The sequence below is a fragment of the Cyclopterus lumpus genome, chromosome 23, assembly GCF_009769545.1.
Source record: "Cyclopterus lumpus isolate fCycLum1 chromosome 23, fCycLum1.pri, whole genome shotgun sequence".
NCBI lineage: Eukaryota > Metazoa > Chordata > Actinopteri > Perciformes > Cyclopteridae > Cyclopterus > Cyclopterus lumpus.
The window spans coordinates 5,804,705-5,819,421 of record NC_046988.1 but is presented as its reverse complement, the minus strand read 5'-3'; the positions used below and the strand labels follow the sequence as shown (position 1 = coordinate 5,819,421).

Here is a 14,717-nt window from a genome sequence, read left to right as displayed (position 1 = left end):
TTCTCGTCTTCTTTGGGCCTCATTGTTGCATCCAGGACTTTTATTTTTGAGTAACCGGAGTAAGCTGAAGCAGCATTCAAGCACCAGCTCGGTTGCAACATTTGTTCATAGGTATCCGCTTTTAGCTTTGCAGCAACAAAACACACATCTGAATGTTTTCTTCCAGGTGCAGAGCAAGTTCCAGACGTTAGAGAAATCAACCCTGAGTCCCTGAAAAGCTGACTGTTGTTGTTGTTGTTGTTGTTGTTGTTGTTGCAGGTAGCAGACCCCTTCGGCTAACACACTGAGCCCTGTGGTATGAATAGGCACAAAGAAGAAAAAAAGCATGTCAAGGCAGAGCAGAGAGGGATCTGCATTGTGTGGCTGAGGGCTTAGCATGTAGCTTAGAGACTGTGTGTGCGTGTGTGTGTGCGTGTGTGTGTGTGTGTGTGTGTGTGTGTGTGTGTGTGTGTGTGTGTGTGTGTGTGGAAGCAAGTAAATCTCTGTGAAATGAGACAACTTTACAGAGGATCGGCGGTTCGATCCCCGGCTCTGCTAGCCCTGTGTGTGTGGTGTTGGGATTATTGTGTAACTGAGCGTGTGCGCGTTAGTCAGGGTTATTGGAGCCGTGCTGGAATGTGGGAGTGTCTCCAGTTCCTTCCCGAACACGGTTCCCTGGTTGGCCTTGTGCTCGTGTCCGGGGTCCATTTGACCGTCGTCGTTCAGGAGAGCGTCCTGACTAGTGAGGGAGAGAACCGTCGCCTGCACTAACGCGCTGATTAATGTTGGCTTTCTGTCTTTGACAGAAGTTGATTTGCTCACCAGGCGAACACAGAGAAAAGATTTCATGCATTTTTCATTCTCACGAAATTCACCATAAGCCAGGGAGCTTCAGATAACAAACATGTAAATGTGTAAAACACGAGATAAGATATTCTAATGTATTCCAGTGAATGTTTTGGCACAAATGTGGTGTTCAGATATGAAACGAACAGCAAATGCATGATTTCCTGTTGCATCTTCTCAAGTCTAATACAGTTTGTTGTAAGCTTGGGTTCTTTCCCACTCAACGGCGTTTGTGACTCAAAAGGCAACATGTCACCAAAGACATTCTGCTTTCGCTCATCTGCGTACGCTAGTATGACTATGAGAGCATCCTCCTCGAAACAACCATGTCTACTTTGTCAGGACAACTGGGTGATGAATCATTAATTAAATCATTAACATGTTGCACAATAGAAATAGTAAAAGTCGATTTTAGTCGTTCGGCTATCTCCCTCTGAAGCTTTCCACATTCTCGCGCAGGTATTCAGAAGGTCTGTACACGTACGACATCGGAGAGCAACAGAGGAGGATAATAATCCATTATATATATATGTGTATATGTGTGTATATGTGTATGTTAATTCAAACCCCAACAATCCCTTTGGCAGAACACTATAGGTGCCATTTTCTTCAAATGGCTGAAATGAACCCCCCCCCCCCCCCCCCCCCCCCCCCCCCCCCCCCCCCCCCCCTCCCGACCCCCTAAAATAAAGCTATTATACACATGGCCATAACTCTTCCTATTTGTCAAAGTGTGAATATCGATGAAGTTATTCATGCCTGCATGGCGCATCATCTTTATTTGAGAAAGAAATGAAATCCTATTCCCTCAGAATCCCTGGAGAGAAATAATATGTCATGCCTGCCTCCCATCCATTTCACCATATCAGCTGAATACATTTGTCGGAGAGACTGGAATGCCTGTATGTGATGTGGTTGAAGAGGTCAGTTAAACTCATTGCTAGTAATATTGCCCTTTCCAAGCATTTTGAATTTGTTCCTTTGGTAGGGTAGCCAACTTTTGTGCTTAAATGCTCACAATTTCTGTGTGTGTGTGTGTATATACACACACACACACACACACACACATGTATGTATGTATGTATATATATATATATATATATATATATATATATATATATATGTATGTATATATATATATTAATTTGTCCACATTTTTTAACATTATTCATATATATAATTCTTCCACATTTTTTATATATATATATCTATTCATATATACGTACGTGTGTGTGTGTGTGTGTGTGTGTGTGTGTGTGTATATGTATATATATATATATATATATATATATATATATATATATATATACCTTCTTAGCTTTGAGTTGCCCCTTTTTACAGTCTATATGATGATTTCTTCGCCTGCATCTGGATTTCCCCTGGCCACTCTCTTTCACACTCAGACCAGCTCGTTCTCACTTACCAGTATGGAAAGGAAACCATTTCCCAGTAACTCCATTTATTTTTCCTAATCTCTGCCTTTCAAACACAGTAATTTAATACCCATAAAATCCTTTGATGGGACTTGGCAGCCCTTTAAGGCAACTGACCCATCCCATCTCCTCACTGCCAAGGAGGTACCAGATCACACCATACTCGTCTAATTCTGTAAACCATTCAAACTCTGCCGAAGTCTTTCATCCCACATCATTTTAAACTAGCAGACTGAATTACCCTCCCTGTGGGGGAGGAAAGAAAAGAACAAGAAGATGCAGTTCCTTCCCAAACACACACCAGCTCTCTTGGGATACGGCTGTTACCCCTTTGTGAAATAAATGGGAAGCCATTCTAAGGTCATAAGACATGGATGAAGCTGTCTTCATTTTTAAGAGGAAACTTACATAAACCTTAATTTCCTTACTTGTTAGCAAACATTTGCCTGTTTACACAACAGGTACAGAGCATTATTTGCACTCATTTGATGAATACAATGACTTTCAGCTTTGTGTTTGGTCTCCACCAACTCCCGGGGGGAAATACCTGGCTCCTGGGTGGCTAAATGTTCATCTTCATCAGCAAGTTGCTAACTTTGTCTGTGGGCCATTTGGTGCTGGGCAGGAAGCGTATCGCGGGGCTTGTATATGAGCTTTTCTCACTGAAACAGCTGCCTGCTACATCTGGAAATGAGGCTGATGGCTTCGACGAGACTGAGCCGAAACAATGAACGGTAAAAGATCTGGCCCCATAAAACCAAAACAATGATCTGGAATGAATGAGGGGAACGACAGAGTTTTGTGATACTTCTGTGTGGGTTTGTCTCTATAAAGGACCCATTTCACATTACATGGTCATGGTCATCATTGATGAATGATGTTTGGCAACGTGTCTTAACAGTCACAGGCACAATTGCTTTGTCAAAATGTGTGTAAATACATAAGAGCGTGTATTACACAGACTAACAGTTCTATCGAAAGAGCACCATGCACGGGTTATTGTTGTGTAATGCAGTTGAGTAAAATATGCACGTATTCATGTCTCCCCAGCACACAGCCGTGCTGTTCAGCTGGGTGAAATAGTGGCTGTCCTCAAGACCAGAGGTGATGACCGAGACAACACGGGGACCAGGAGGAGTTGGCAAAAGGCAAAGCAGCACTCCCAGCTGTATCCTCATGCATTCACAGGTATACAGCCTCCACTCAAAGGGACATTCCTCTGATTTCACACGTCAAAGTCGCGGCGAGTACACGACTCGGACTCAGAAAACGGTTGTGTCATTTCTTTTGTGGCCCTGGAGGAGTCGGTTGTTGTGTCAGATCCAGTGCGGGGGGGGGGGGGGGGGGGGCTAAAAGATCTCAGCTCACAAGTCCTCCATCTTTAATGCAAGTGCAACACTTAATAGCTGAGCTTCTTTGAGAAATAGATACAGAGTGTCTTTTGTTCCCTCCAACAAAGTTGCCCGGAGCCAGTATTTGATCACTGTCACTTTCATTTCACTGTAGCAGGTCAACGCCACATTGCCGTTACTTTTTTTGAGTAAGTGTGCCAAAAGCCAGTGTTCAGCTCCACCAATCACATGTGATCTGACACTGGAAATAAGCCCGTCGACAGCTCCACAGTCTGAAAGTAATGCATTAACAAGAGAGTCCCTCACAGCTTAGCTGACTGGGTCTAAGATGGCAGCATGCCAGTGACTTATGGGCTAATGCTTAATTTTGAGCTATTAGATTATATCCAAACAAGATCGGATTTACATTATTTATCACAGCCAAATGTTGAAAATTACCTCGCTAATGTGAGCTTTTACTGGCATTAGAGTGTGTCGAGTCTGACACGACTGCATTCCCACGATCTGTGGAAACTTGGCATCAAAGACACGTCCCGTCAGTTCCATCCTGATTATGTAACTTATTCAAGGATGATTTTTTTTTTTTACACACGCTCTGAAACGTGTCTATGCTTACCCCACCGCCAGCACGAGGTACTGTAAGTGATTTGGTCTGAAGAACTTGCCTGAAAAGTTAACTTTCCTATCTGATGCAAATAATGCTTAGTGTGATAATTTGACGATGAAGTGCTTAGTGAGTGAATCGGCTGTCAAAGTGCTTAGCGAATGATTTTTTTTCTTTCTTCTTCTTTTTCTTCTGCTCCTTAACGTAAATATTTCAGTAATGTTCAGAGCAGGATATTATAACTCCTTTTTTTTCTTTTTCTTTACATAATTCTCATATGCACTCGTTTCTTCCTCATGCACACATCCGATTGGCCTTCAGGATGTAACCGAAGTTCATTCTCGGGCCATGTCTGCAACCTAGTAAAGCCAGGTGGTAATGAATGCAAAATGACCAACTGGACAAAGTATTATACTTCTCTGCTGCCCAAATTCCATGTCACAAACTACGATGGGTGTATGATCGTGAGGGAAGTTAAGATTTTAATGAGCACATGTGGCGTTAATCATAACAGGGATTCTCTTGATCTGGTGAGTGCATCTTTTTTTCTGCTGATACTCTTTTTCCATTCGCGGTACAAGGATTGACTGTTCAATTCCTGCAGCACTGTGACTAGACCTAATAGTTTGACCATTACACAATCATAATGCACTCTGTTCCTTCTGCTTTGTTCCTCCACAGTTTCCTACGTTAGAAGAACGAGGCGGCACCAGTGGTGCTGTAGTGATGTCACCTTCCATTGTGCCAACGAGGAACTCTGCGAGCAGTGGATCCAAGTTGCCAATGAGCAACTGGCATTGCTCAGTACGTACTGTTTAAAGGTTTAACAGAAGTGGCGATGCACTTTGAACTCACGCAGCGCTTCTCAACGTTATCGGAATCATTTTTATTTAAAAGTTCCTCGTATTTAAAAAAAATCCGGCTTTGTGAGCAGTAGGATAAATAAAGAGTGGAGCGCCCGCGTCATTTAGCCGCACCGCACAGAGGGAAAAGGGAAAATGTGACCGTTCAGTAGCACTCACTTACATATAGGTTTGGTGAGAAAATGTATTGGCAGAAATATTATATATATATATATATATATATATATATATATATATATATATATATATATATATATATATATATATATATTCATAACTATGTTTTTATTAGTGGATAATCACCTGAAACTAAGAAACGTTGTCGTTCCGTAAGCCATGTGTATCACATAGGGAGCGGGTCTTCTTCAGGGATTCCGCCATGTTGCTACGGGAGCCTGGAATGGACAAACCAAACACTGGCTCAAGCAAAAACCTTGTTTACATTACTGAAGGTCACTGTAGTTCTCCCACACACTTGGAAACGGAGGGCTGAGTAGACGGTTATTCAGTTTTCTGCCACTAGAGGCCACTAAATCCTACACACTGGAAGGGTTTCAAAATCGCTACTTGTAGTTTGTCAGTTTTCAAAGCCGTTCTATATAAAATAGCCCTTATTTTATATCGTGCTCATGTCCACAGAGACGGTCTGTTTGGTTGAATACACAATAGATAAACTAATCGGACCCTAAATGTGATTCTAATGCTAGCCCTGTTCCTTGTTCCATACCTTGTGTTTCTCGTACAATATTGGGTGTTGAAAAAAATGAATAAGACGTTGCCCCAGTTTGGCAGGAAGCTACCTGGAGCTAAAGCTGGAAGTAGGACGTAACTTGGAACAGTTATTTATATGTTGTTGTTTTTTTACTCCACGCGAATGACCCGCAGGGGTATGCAAACATTTATAAGAACCTGCAAATCCAGTTTTAATACATTTCCGTGCTATAATTTTTGAAAATGTGTGCTTTGTGTGAAACGACTTTAAGATTGGACTGTAAGATATTGTGCCGTACAGTTTATTTTGCATGGAGGTAACGGGTGTTCTGTGAGGATCAGGCTTTTTATCTCTCAAGCAATTTCAATAGCTGTCAGCAATGGGCACAAGGGATATGCAATACAATCTTTTTGTCTGAGTGGTTTATGGACTACTTCATTGGGACACCACCTTAGAGTATGTAACATAAGTCACTGTAACACCCAAGGAAAACCTCTGAAACCCTGCAATTCTTCAAAGGATGCCTTTTATCGTGAGGTTTATCAATAGGGTTTGAGGCAAACAAAAGGGAAAGGACAGAAATAATTTAACAGATTAATATCACAGACCAAGAAACTGTTATAAAGATTAGTTAAACGCTCCACAGTGCATATTTAGTTTATATTTCTGTTTCGGACCAAATGGGAGCTCATTAAAGCATTCAAGACGAGACTAGCTGAATGAGCTCTTCTACTCCTCAACCAGACTGTAAGTAAAGTGTGCATTATTGTCCATTAAAAAAACCACTTCATTCTTTTCAGTAGATCTAGGCCCTCAGGAGAGCCCAGAGGCAAACCAACAATACAGGTCGGCCTCCTGCATTTCTCTTCTAGATAGGACCTCTCAGGCATAAAGAATGGAGCCAGCTAGAACCAATAGTCTGATAAAACATATAAATGGTGGTTTAACAAACTGTACTAAAAATATCTTTTGCACAAGAAGCATGGAGAGTATGTCCGTATTATTGTTTGCACCTGGCGAACTGTCCAGATGTGCTCCAGGGAATCTTTATTTCTGTCATCCTACAACATGCTTTTTATTTATTTTAATATAAAACTCAAGACTGAAAATGTACTTAACGGCTCATCATCCATCAAAATATGTCCATCACCCGGAAGACGTAAGGAATTCAACATGTTTTCCAATGATCAATTAACACATTACAATACCAGAAAAAGGTTATTATTACACCATCAGTCACTACACATTGAGCTTTATTACACTTTTGTCCTAGTTGAGTGCAAAATACAGTGCTTTACATGTATAATGTGATTGCAAAGTGATTATACGTTGGAGACCTTCAGGATTTAGTGTATAACTAGCATGTGGAAATTGGAGTCTAAGATGGGTTTAGCTCATTTCAAACGGCCTTCTTGGTCCCACTTTGCCTGGCAGGATGAAGCAATTCAAGAAAATTAACTACATTCATTGTGAATGAAGCGCTCTGAGTTTTAGTCTCCTCCACAGAACACCTTTACATCCCCCATTGACAATCCATGTATGTGATCTAATGGAACTTTTGTCTTATTGCCAAACAGATATTGCACCCTCTATTTCTTTGTGCTCATTTAACTCCTGATCCCAATCCATTTATTTCCAATTGGAGCAGCTGCTCTATCTCAGTTTGTTGTGCTAAACGCACTCTTCCACAGCAGCCATAAACAAGCCATTTAGTATTCTCCATCGCAGCCCTCTGTGGGTTTATCACAGAATGATGCAGCACCTCCGAATTGCTTCACACTCCTCCCATAGTCGGTAGACACGCCATTTATTTCTTGAGAGGCGTGTTTTGGGCACCAGTCAGTTTGACAGAGTGTTTTGAGAAAGGTCTCCGGTTAATGAAAACTTCATCAAGCGGCTTGTCAGTGACACAGTTGTGGGCAAAAAGAAAAAGGTATATGCTGAACCTTTTTAATGACTATCTCTCACATACCTCCCTCATTTTTGCAGCCAACCGACCGAAGAGCCTTCTGGTGTACATCAATCCCTTCGGAGGGAAGCAGTGCGGGAAGCGCATTTACGAGCAGAAGGTGGCTCCAATGTTTCGCCGCGCCAGCATCTCAGCCGACGTGATTGGTGGGTCCTCATCAGCGGCGTTCCTCAACATTTAAATAAAAAATGAGTCCCGGAGGCCGGCGTATAGATCTCCTCTGCCACCGTGGCCTCTCCAAGGGGCCGAAGAGGCTTGCAAGGATATGATTTGGCTGATCGTGGCATTAATCTTGCCACCACTTTAATGGAAGCTAGTGATAGTTGATGAGCTTGGGTATCCAAAACACATCTATTATTTAATAAGTGTTTGCAACAGCTACACATAGTCTGCGTTAGTGATGGTCCATCAGTGTGAATGCTATTTACCCTGGGCTTTCCACAGCTTCTGTGAATGGCAGGATTGTATTTGGGTCGTTATTATTCTTGGAAAACAGATTTACTGTTGAAATATTGTCGGGTCTTTTTTGGTTGGTGGTCCAGGGCTCATTTGGCAGACTCAATAGCGGAATTAGGTTGTTCTGAGCCTTTTGCTCTCTGAGCATTAATCTGCATGACGGGTTGCAGTGAAAGGGCAGAGCGTTTCTTCGTCTTGTATTTCAAAATGCTTGTGATAGTCAGTACATTGCCTTTAATTGAAGTTGCACTAACACTTGCCATTTGATTTGTTTCCATAGTTACAGAGCGGGCCAATCATGCCAGGGACCACTTGAAAACCGAGGCAAATTTAGATAAATATGACGGGTGAGTGCTCAAGCCAGGTAGCTGCTTCTTTCAGGCTTTCTACACTGATTCTTCCGCGTGACGGTGTTGTCTGTTGATGTTCTAACACAGCCTTCAAGAGACTCTCACATAAGCTGTGTATTAGGAGTTTGTCGTGAGGCCGTGTTGTGCTGTAATCTGTGTTGCGTCGGATTGCAATCACTGCGGCAAAGGTGGAGGTGCTCAAAAGGAAATTCCGAGCTGATCTAATGCTCACGTGACTCCTAACATGCCAACGCGGTGGTCAGCAGCATGCGGTGGTCAGCAGCATGCGGTGGTGGTGGTCAGCAGCATGCGTGGTCAGCAGCATGCGTGGTCAGCAGCATGCGGTGGCGGTGGTCAGCAGCATGCGGTGGTCAGCAGCATGCGTGGTCAGCAGCATGCGGTGGTGGTGGTCAGCAGCATGCGGTGGTCAGCAGCATGCGGTGGCGGTGGTCAGCAGCATGCATGGTCAGCAGCATGCGGTGGCGGTGGTCAGCAGCATGCGGTGGTCAGCAGCATGCGGTGGTCAGCAGCATGCGGTGGCGGTGGTCAGCAGCATGCGGTGGTGGTGGTCAGCAGCATGCGTGGTCAGCAGCATGCATGGTCAGCAGCATGCGGTGGCGGTGGTCAGCAGCATGCGGTGGTCAGCAGCATGCAGTGCCAACAGTGCAAGCAACGGCAACCGCGCTGACAGAGCACACAGGGTTATCTGAGGGGGAACTGGGAGGGCGGTTGCTCCGTAGCTGTTACCGCCATATGCGAGCAGTGCAGAGCGGCCCCCATTAATCCACTATTCTTTACATAGCCAATAGTTGTTTGATGCTGCATGGATGCTCTGAATATTCTACAGAGGCCCTTTAACGACCGGTGTCACTCTGATGATCTCAGACGTCGACCGCCATTTTCTCGTACAGAGTTGGATGTGTGCAACCCGGCGTGACTTTTGAACATTCTTGAGATCAGGATTGCCTTCCAGTCGGCAGACACACATGACCACACATGCTGGGAGTGTAACCAAGTTTTGAATGGTTTCTGTTTTGGACTTTTTCCTTCAATCTCCAAGTGTGTGCCAAGTTAACGTTCTGACCTGATGAGGGCGCTAAAGAGCGGGAACATGAATTCCCATGAGATAAATGTTTTACGCAAAACCACAAATGTCAACCTAATGGATGCGTGAGAGGAAAGTCAGGAGACAACTTAAGTGATTAGGATTCATCGTCTAGGGACCGTGGTTATCTCTTCAACATTTCATGGCAATAACAAAATAAGCTTGTAATCATATGAGAAGCAGAAATTCCTACAATGAGATTTAATGTTTAAAGGCAAAGGACCTAATGCCTCTTCTCGTAGTAAAGCTTCAAAATCCCAGTTTCAGTTATACAACAGAAAAGTGAAATCACTTTTCTTTCTTTTTTTTTTTTACACTTTCCAAGTGTAAAATCATGTCTTCAGACTTTTCGTGTGCTTTTTCCAAGGTATGCTTTGAATCGATGTAAAGTAGATCCGAGAGCCATCTGCATGAAAATCTTTTACCCCGGTATGATTACTCAAAGCTTTAGACATTCAATTAAAATCAAGTGGTCAACTGAAGCAAAAGCAACAGTTCAGGTCTGAAGACAATAAAACAGATGTCACTCGAATGTGCATTCGAATTTCCACATTTTCATGATGATTTTAGAAATGTAGCTGATTCTTTTTCTCTAGAATCACTTCCAATAACGCGACAATAAATCTAAACGTACCAATCGGTCCCATAAGTCCCATAGGTTTATGTTTACAAACAGACGTACAACATGCAGCTCACGGCCGCGGCCAAAGAGTAAAATGCCGCTGATAGCCGAACATTCAGGTCATCGACACAGGGGAAGGTTTTTCCTGCTGAGTGCTCCGTCGTCTCCGGCTTCTATTCATCCGATATACAGACCAGCAGATCACAGTGAGAGTCCATTATGCTTTCTCTCATCAGTTTATATAATTCATAAGTCCATTTCTGTAAAGTTTGTATACGGACTTTAAAAATGGGGTAATGCTGAGCAGCGCAGTGTGATATTGTTATTTATGAATGCTTTCACAGGAACACCTGCTGCCCACTGCTCTTATTGTCAAGGTCTTGCGGCCATGTAGTTTACTTCAGTCCGCACATGTAATGGAACTGAAACTATTCTGAACAAGGTTCAACAGATGTCATGTGGAACCTCGTGCACATTGTTGATATCATTTGTCCGTCCAGGGTGGTGTGTGTGGGTGGAGACGGGATGTTCAGTGAGGTCCTGCACGGGTTGGTCACCAGGATCCAGACAGACAACGGCGTGGACCAGAACCAACCAGATGCCGAGTTGGTGCCGTGCTCTCTACGCATAGGGATCATTCCTGCCGGTGAGCTTTGGTCATTATATCGCATAAAAAAAACATACCCGCGGTTTTGGAAACGTGAGCGCGTAATGGAGTGTTTTTTTGTGATAACGGTCTCTGAATGTCATCTTAAAGGAATCTCACTTTGGTGTTCATCTAGTTTTGTTAAAACTGCGAAGATTGAAACCACAACAATGTTCCAAATTAAAAGCATTGAAATATGGAGTCTCATTAAAATGGGGGAATGAAATCATAGAAGATTGATACCAAAAACTTCACAGTCAAAGGTTACCATTTTGTCTTTACATTGTCATCCGTTTAAATAAAAAATAAAAAAAGACCATTAATCTCCACCACCAGCTGAGAACATATTGTAATGCTGGCAAGTCACCTTATAATTTGTTGAAAGGAAACAACTTTTAAAACAAATGGTAAAAGTCTTGCTCCACTTACACCATGACTTTCCTCTCTCCACCTACACATAAGTCATGATGAACAGCTGAAAGCCCAGAGTTCACAACTGTCACTCTCGGCTGCCGAAAGTGCTCTCCATCATCTCTTCATATGATTTGTTTTTAATCCTATAATATTCTAACCAAAAGGAGGTGTGTTTGTCTATATACCCATAGAGTTAATACTTTAAGTGCTTTATACTGTGCTATTTGTAATATAGAGTATCACTCTATAATGTATTATAGGATGCCCACAGCCTAGAATCAACACCAGCAGGACAGACAGTCATGTGAATCCGAGCTATGGCTGATTCATCAGGTTTTAGGAGCATTGTCCCAGTCAAGATGCTTGTACCTGTTATGCAGCAGGATAAAGAGACACAATCTGAATTAACAAATTAATAAAATATACTGTATGAGGAGATATTGGGTTTTAGTATGATGGATTCCAAGTTGCTACAGTCAGAAAAAGGTTTGTCTGGACCGCTGCATAAAGATCTCACTCAACAGAACTGTTATTGATTTCCGTATTGATGAACTGCAGCCCAGCTGATCTGGGGCTGCTGAGTTACATAATAGAATCGCTATGGCAACAGGGCAGGGGGTCCCACCAGGGCCACGCGGAGGGTCAATCATCCCAAGTGCCACGCATGAAAACGTGCTGTGTGACATTTTGAAATCACTGTAATTTTCATGAGGGGAGAAACGCAGTGCATGGAGACCGATATGAGGCTTGGCGGTGCACAGCTTGAAGGTAATGGCAGAACAATCAGCTGGGGACACAGCAAATTATTTTAAGGCCAATTACAATCAAAATTTGGACGTGTTGACTCAGTTGTTTTTTTTCTTTTCACAATTACAGATGGAATATAATTGTAGGTGTCTAACATCTAATCTTTTCATACAACTGTGTGAAGGATATCTCGTTACAACACTTAGTCTAAACCCGGCGCTACGGAGATGAAAGCTCTCAAGTTGATGTAGAGTAGTTGTTCAAAAGATGTTTTGAAATGTAATTACTATGCCATTCATGCACTGCAAGGACTTTAGTGGCTAATTGTGCTCTGGTTTGCTTCCATCAAGAGTTAAACAGAGCCTAAACTGGCCGCGGCGATCCTCTCCTCTTTTTTAAATTCAAAGCAAGTTTTTTTTGGCGTTCTCTCTAGAGCATTGTCCTTCGAGAGTGTCTCTACTCGATCACTGACAGAAATCACTGCAGACAATCAGATTTTTATGAGAATAGCAGCAATCAAAGCAATCCATAAGTGACATGAAAAGATCAAAACCTACAATGAATTGATCCTAATAAGTATTGTCTGTGTAGTTAAAGCCTGAGTTCTCTTATTTCTCCGTGACATCGAGCTCCATTGTTGTCCAAAATCAATTAAACACACCAGTGAGCCACACTGTGGAGCTGGGTGACAGGTTTCTTCAATACAATGAACATCGTAGTGTCATTGAAATCAATCCCCTATACACTGCTGAAATAAGTACTAGTGCACCAAGTGTGTATTAAGCCACAGCTGAAAGTAGTCCCCAATGCACCATCTGCTCCTGTTTGAGGAACATTTGCAAAAAACTACAGTGCCCAGCTGTTATAGGAAGTTGTTTAACCTTTTTTTTTAAGTGAAAGTACATATATGTAAATGTAGGAAAAAAGATCTCAACTTTGTCAGTCAAAATTGTCCTTTGATTGTCCCAACAGTTATAACCCCCCTTTTAATAATGTCTTTAAATAATGGTGATAATGTACAGTGTCTCTCACATCTTGGCGTACGTTTGCTAAAAAGACAAAAAATAGCTGGCGATGAGGTATAAAAGCCGTAGACGTGTGTGCTTTGTAGATCTATGCTTCTACGCCGTCATGGAAGAGTGTGTCTTTGCCACCGGGCTGCCACTCATGATTTTATCAATATAACAATCAATATTGCTGTCAGAGTCATGTTAATGTGTCAGTAAGATATCAAAGCCCTCGGTGCCAAGGTTCAAATTAAAGAGTCGTGAACTCATTTATGGCCTTGTCATCGAGCTGTCATGTCCACAGATGCTTTTCTCGAATCTCACCGTACTGCCGGCACTACCTGAAACATTGAAAGTAGCTTATTTTGATCCAAATAATAAATAAATAATAAAAAGTATATGTTGTTCAAAGGTCTACTTGTCTAGTTCCAAAGCGTTCACTCTTGACGTTACACAGTCGCAAGTGCAGCTATAAATACATGAATGTACCGAGGATTCAAACGGCAAAGATATCCTTATTTGGGAGCGGCGCTGAAAAGCATCCAGACTCCATTGTTGTCCGTGAGATGAAGATGATTTCCCTGACAAGATGCAATGCAAATGAATAGCTGGAGCTTCTCCGCTGAGGGTGGGCCTTGTGACAGTGTATATGCCGGCTACCGCGGTTGAGTAACTTTAAGGGGAATAAAACACTGAACATCTGAGGGCTGAGCGTCATTGAACATCTGTGTGCGCCACTTTTAGCCATTCAAAGTCACTTGGCTTTTACTGGGGAGCTTTAGAAAAGTCAAATGGCATGTGTCACCGCTGTTTTTTGTTTTTTTTGCGCTCTGCGAAATCGCAGGCATTGTCGCGCTGTCGGGGGCATTTTGAAAGTGTTCGGATGTGATCATGAAACTCAGAGGGGGGAGCAAAGGCCAGATAAGTGATATTCATAGAAAGTGCAGGAGAAAGTCAGAAGGAGCTTATCTTCATACTCATCTCCTCTGTCACGCTTCTGTGAGCCAGCCCAAAAACACCACTAGTTAGATTTCACTCGCTTCTCTCTCTCTCTCTCTTCAGTCGCAGTAGGTCCATTTCACCACTTTAAGATGATCAAAGTTGGGCAGATAGGTCTGAAATTACGCCATGTGGAGCAGGAAGAGAGATTGGAGCCTTATTACTTCTCAAGTTGAAAGATTTAATATCAAGCTCAACATTTTTCTCGAGGCAGGGGATGCTTCTTATCCTTCATTTGTTGGCTGAAGAGCGTTGATGATAGCCCAGCGCCCGCAGCTATCCTATTAGTTCACTTTACTGGGACGTCTCCTTACTTCCGCCTAATAAAATCACCCCACTTAATTCTTCGTACTAGGTTACAGCTTTGAAAGACCTATAACTCTATCCAAGGGCGATACATTAGAGTTCTGATTTCAACTATGAATAAGAGGTGTACACACGTGAAATTCATCTTTGCAGCTCTACCTGCCAATCGAGTCTCCCAACATGGCTTTACAGTCTGTTTATTATTGTAGATTCTGTAGACTCTGCAGAGTCCATTAATATAAACGTACCTCTCCAAAACTAATTGCATTAATGTCAATGTGCCCACTCCACATGAGTAAAGCAATTT

The 14,717-nt window shown here is 42.6% G+C and overlaps 1 protein-coding gene across 1 annotated transcript in view; it reads left to right on the top strand.

Annotated features, from left to right (window-relative positions):
• The window catches only part of cerk (ceramide kinase), a 35,577-nt gene that overhangs the window by 6,493 nt on the left and 14,367 nt on the right, over positions 1–14,717 (top strand). The window contains exons 2-6 of the mRNA XM_034526450.1: positions 3,309–3,446; positions 4,896–5,018; positions 7,779–7,904; positions 8,495–8,561; positions 10,792–10,937. Coding sequence (XP_034382341.1) covers positions 3,309–3,446; positions 4,896–5,018; positions 7,779–7,904; positions 8,495–8,561; positions 10,792–10,937 — 600 coding nt within the window. The remainder of the gene's footprint in view (positions 1–3,308; positions 3,447–4,895; positions 5,019–7,778; positions 7,905–8,494; positions 8,562–10,791; positions 10,938–14,717) is intronic.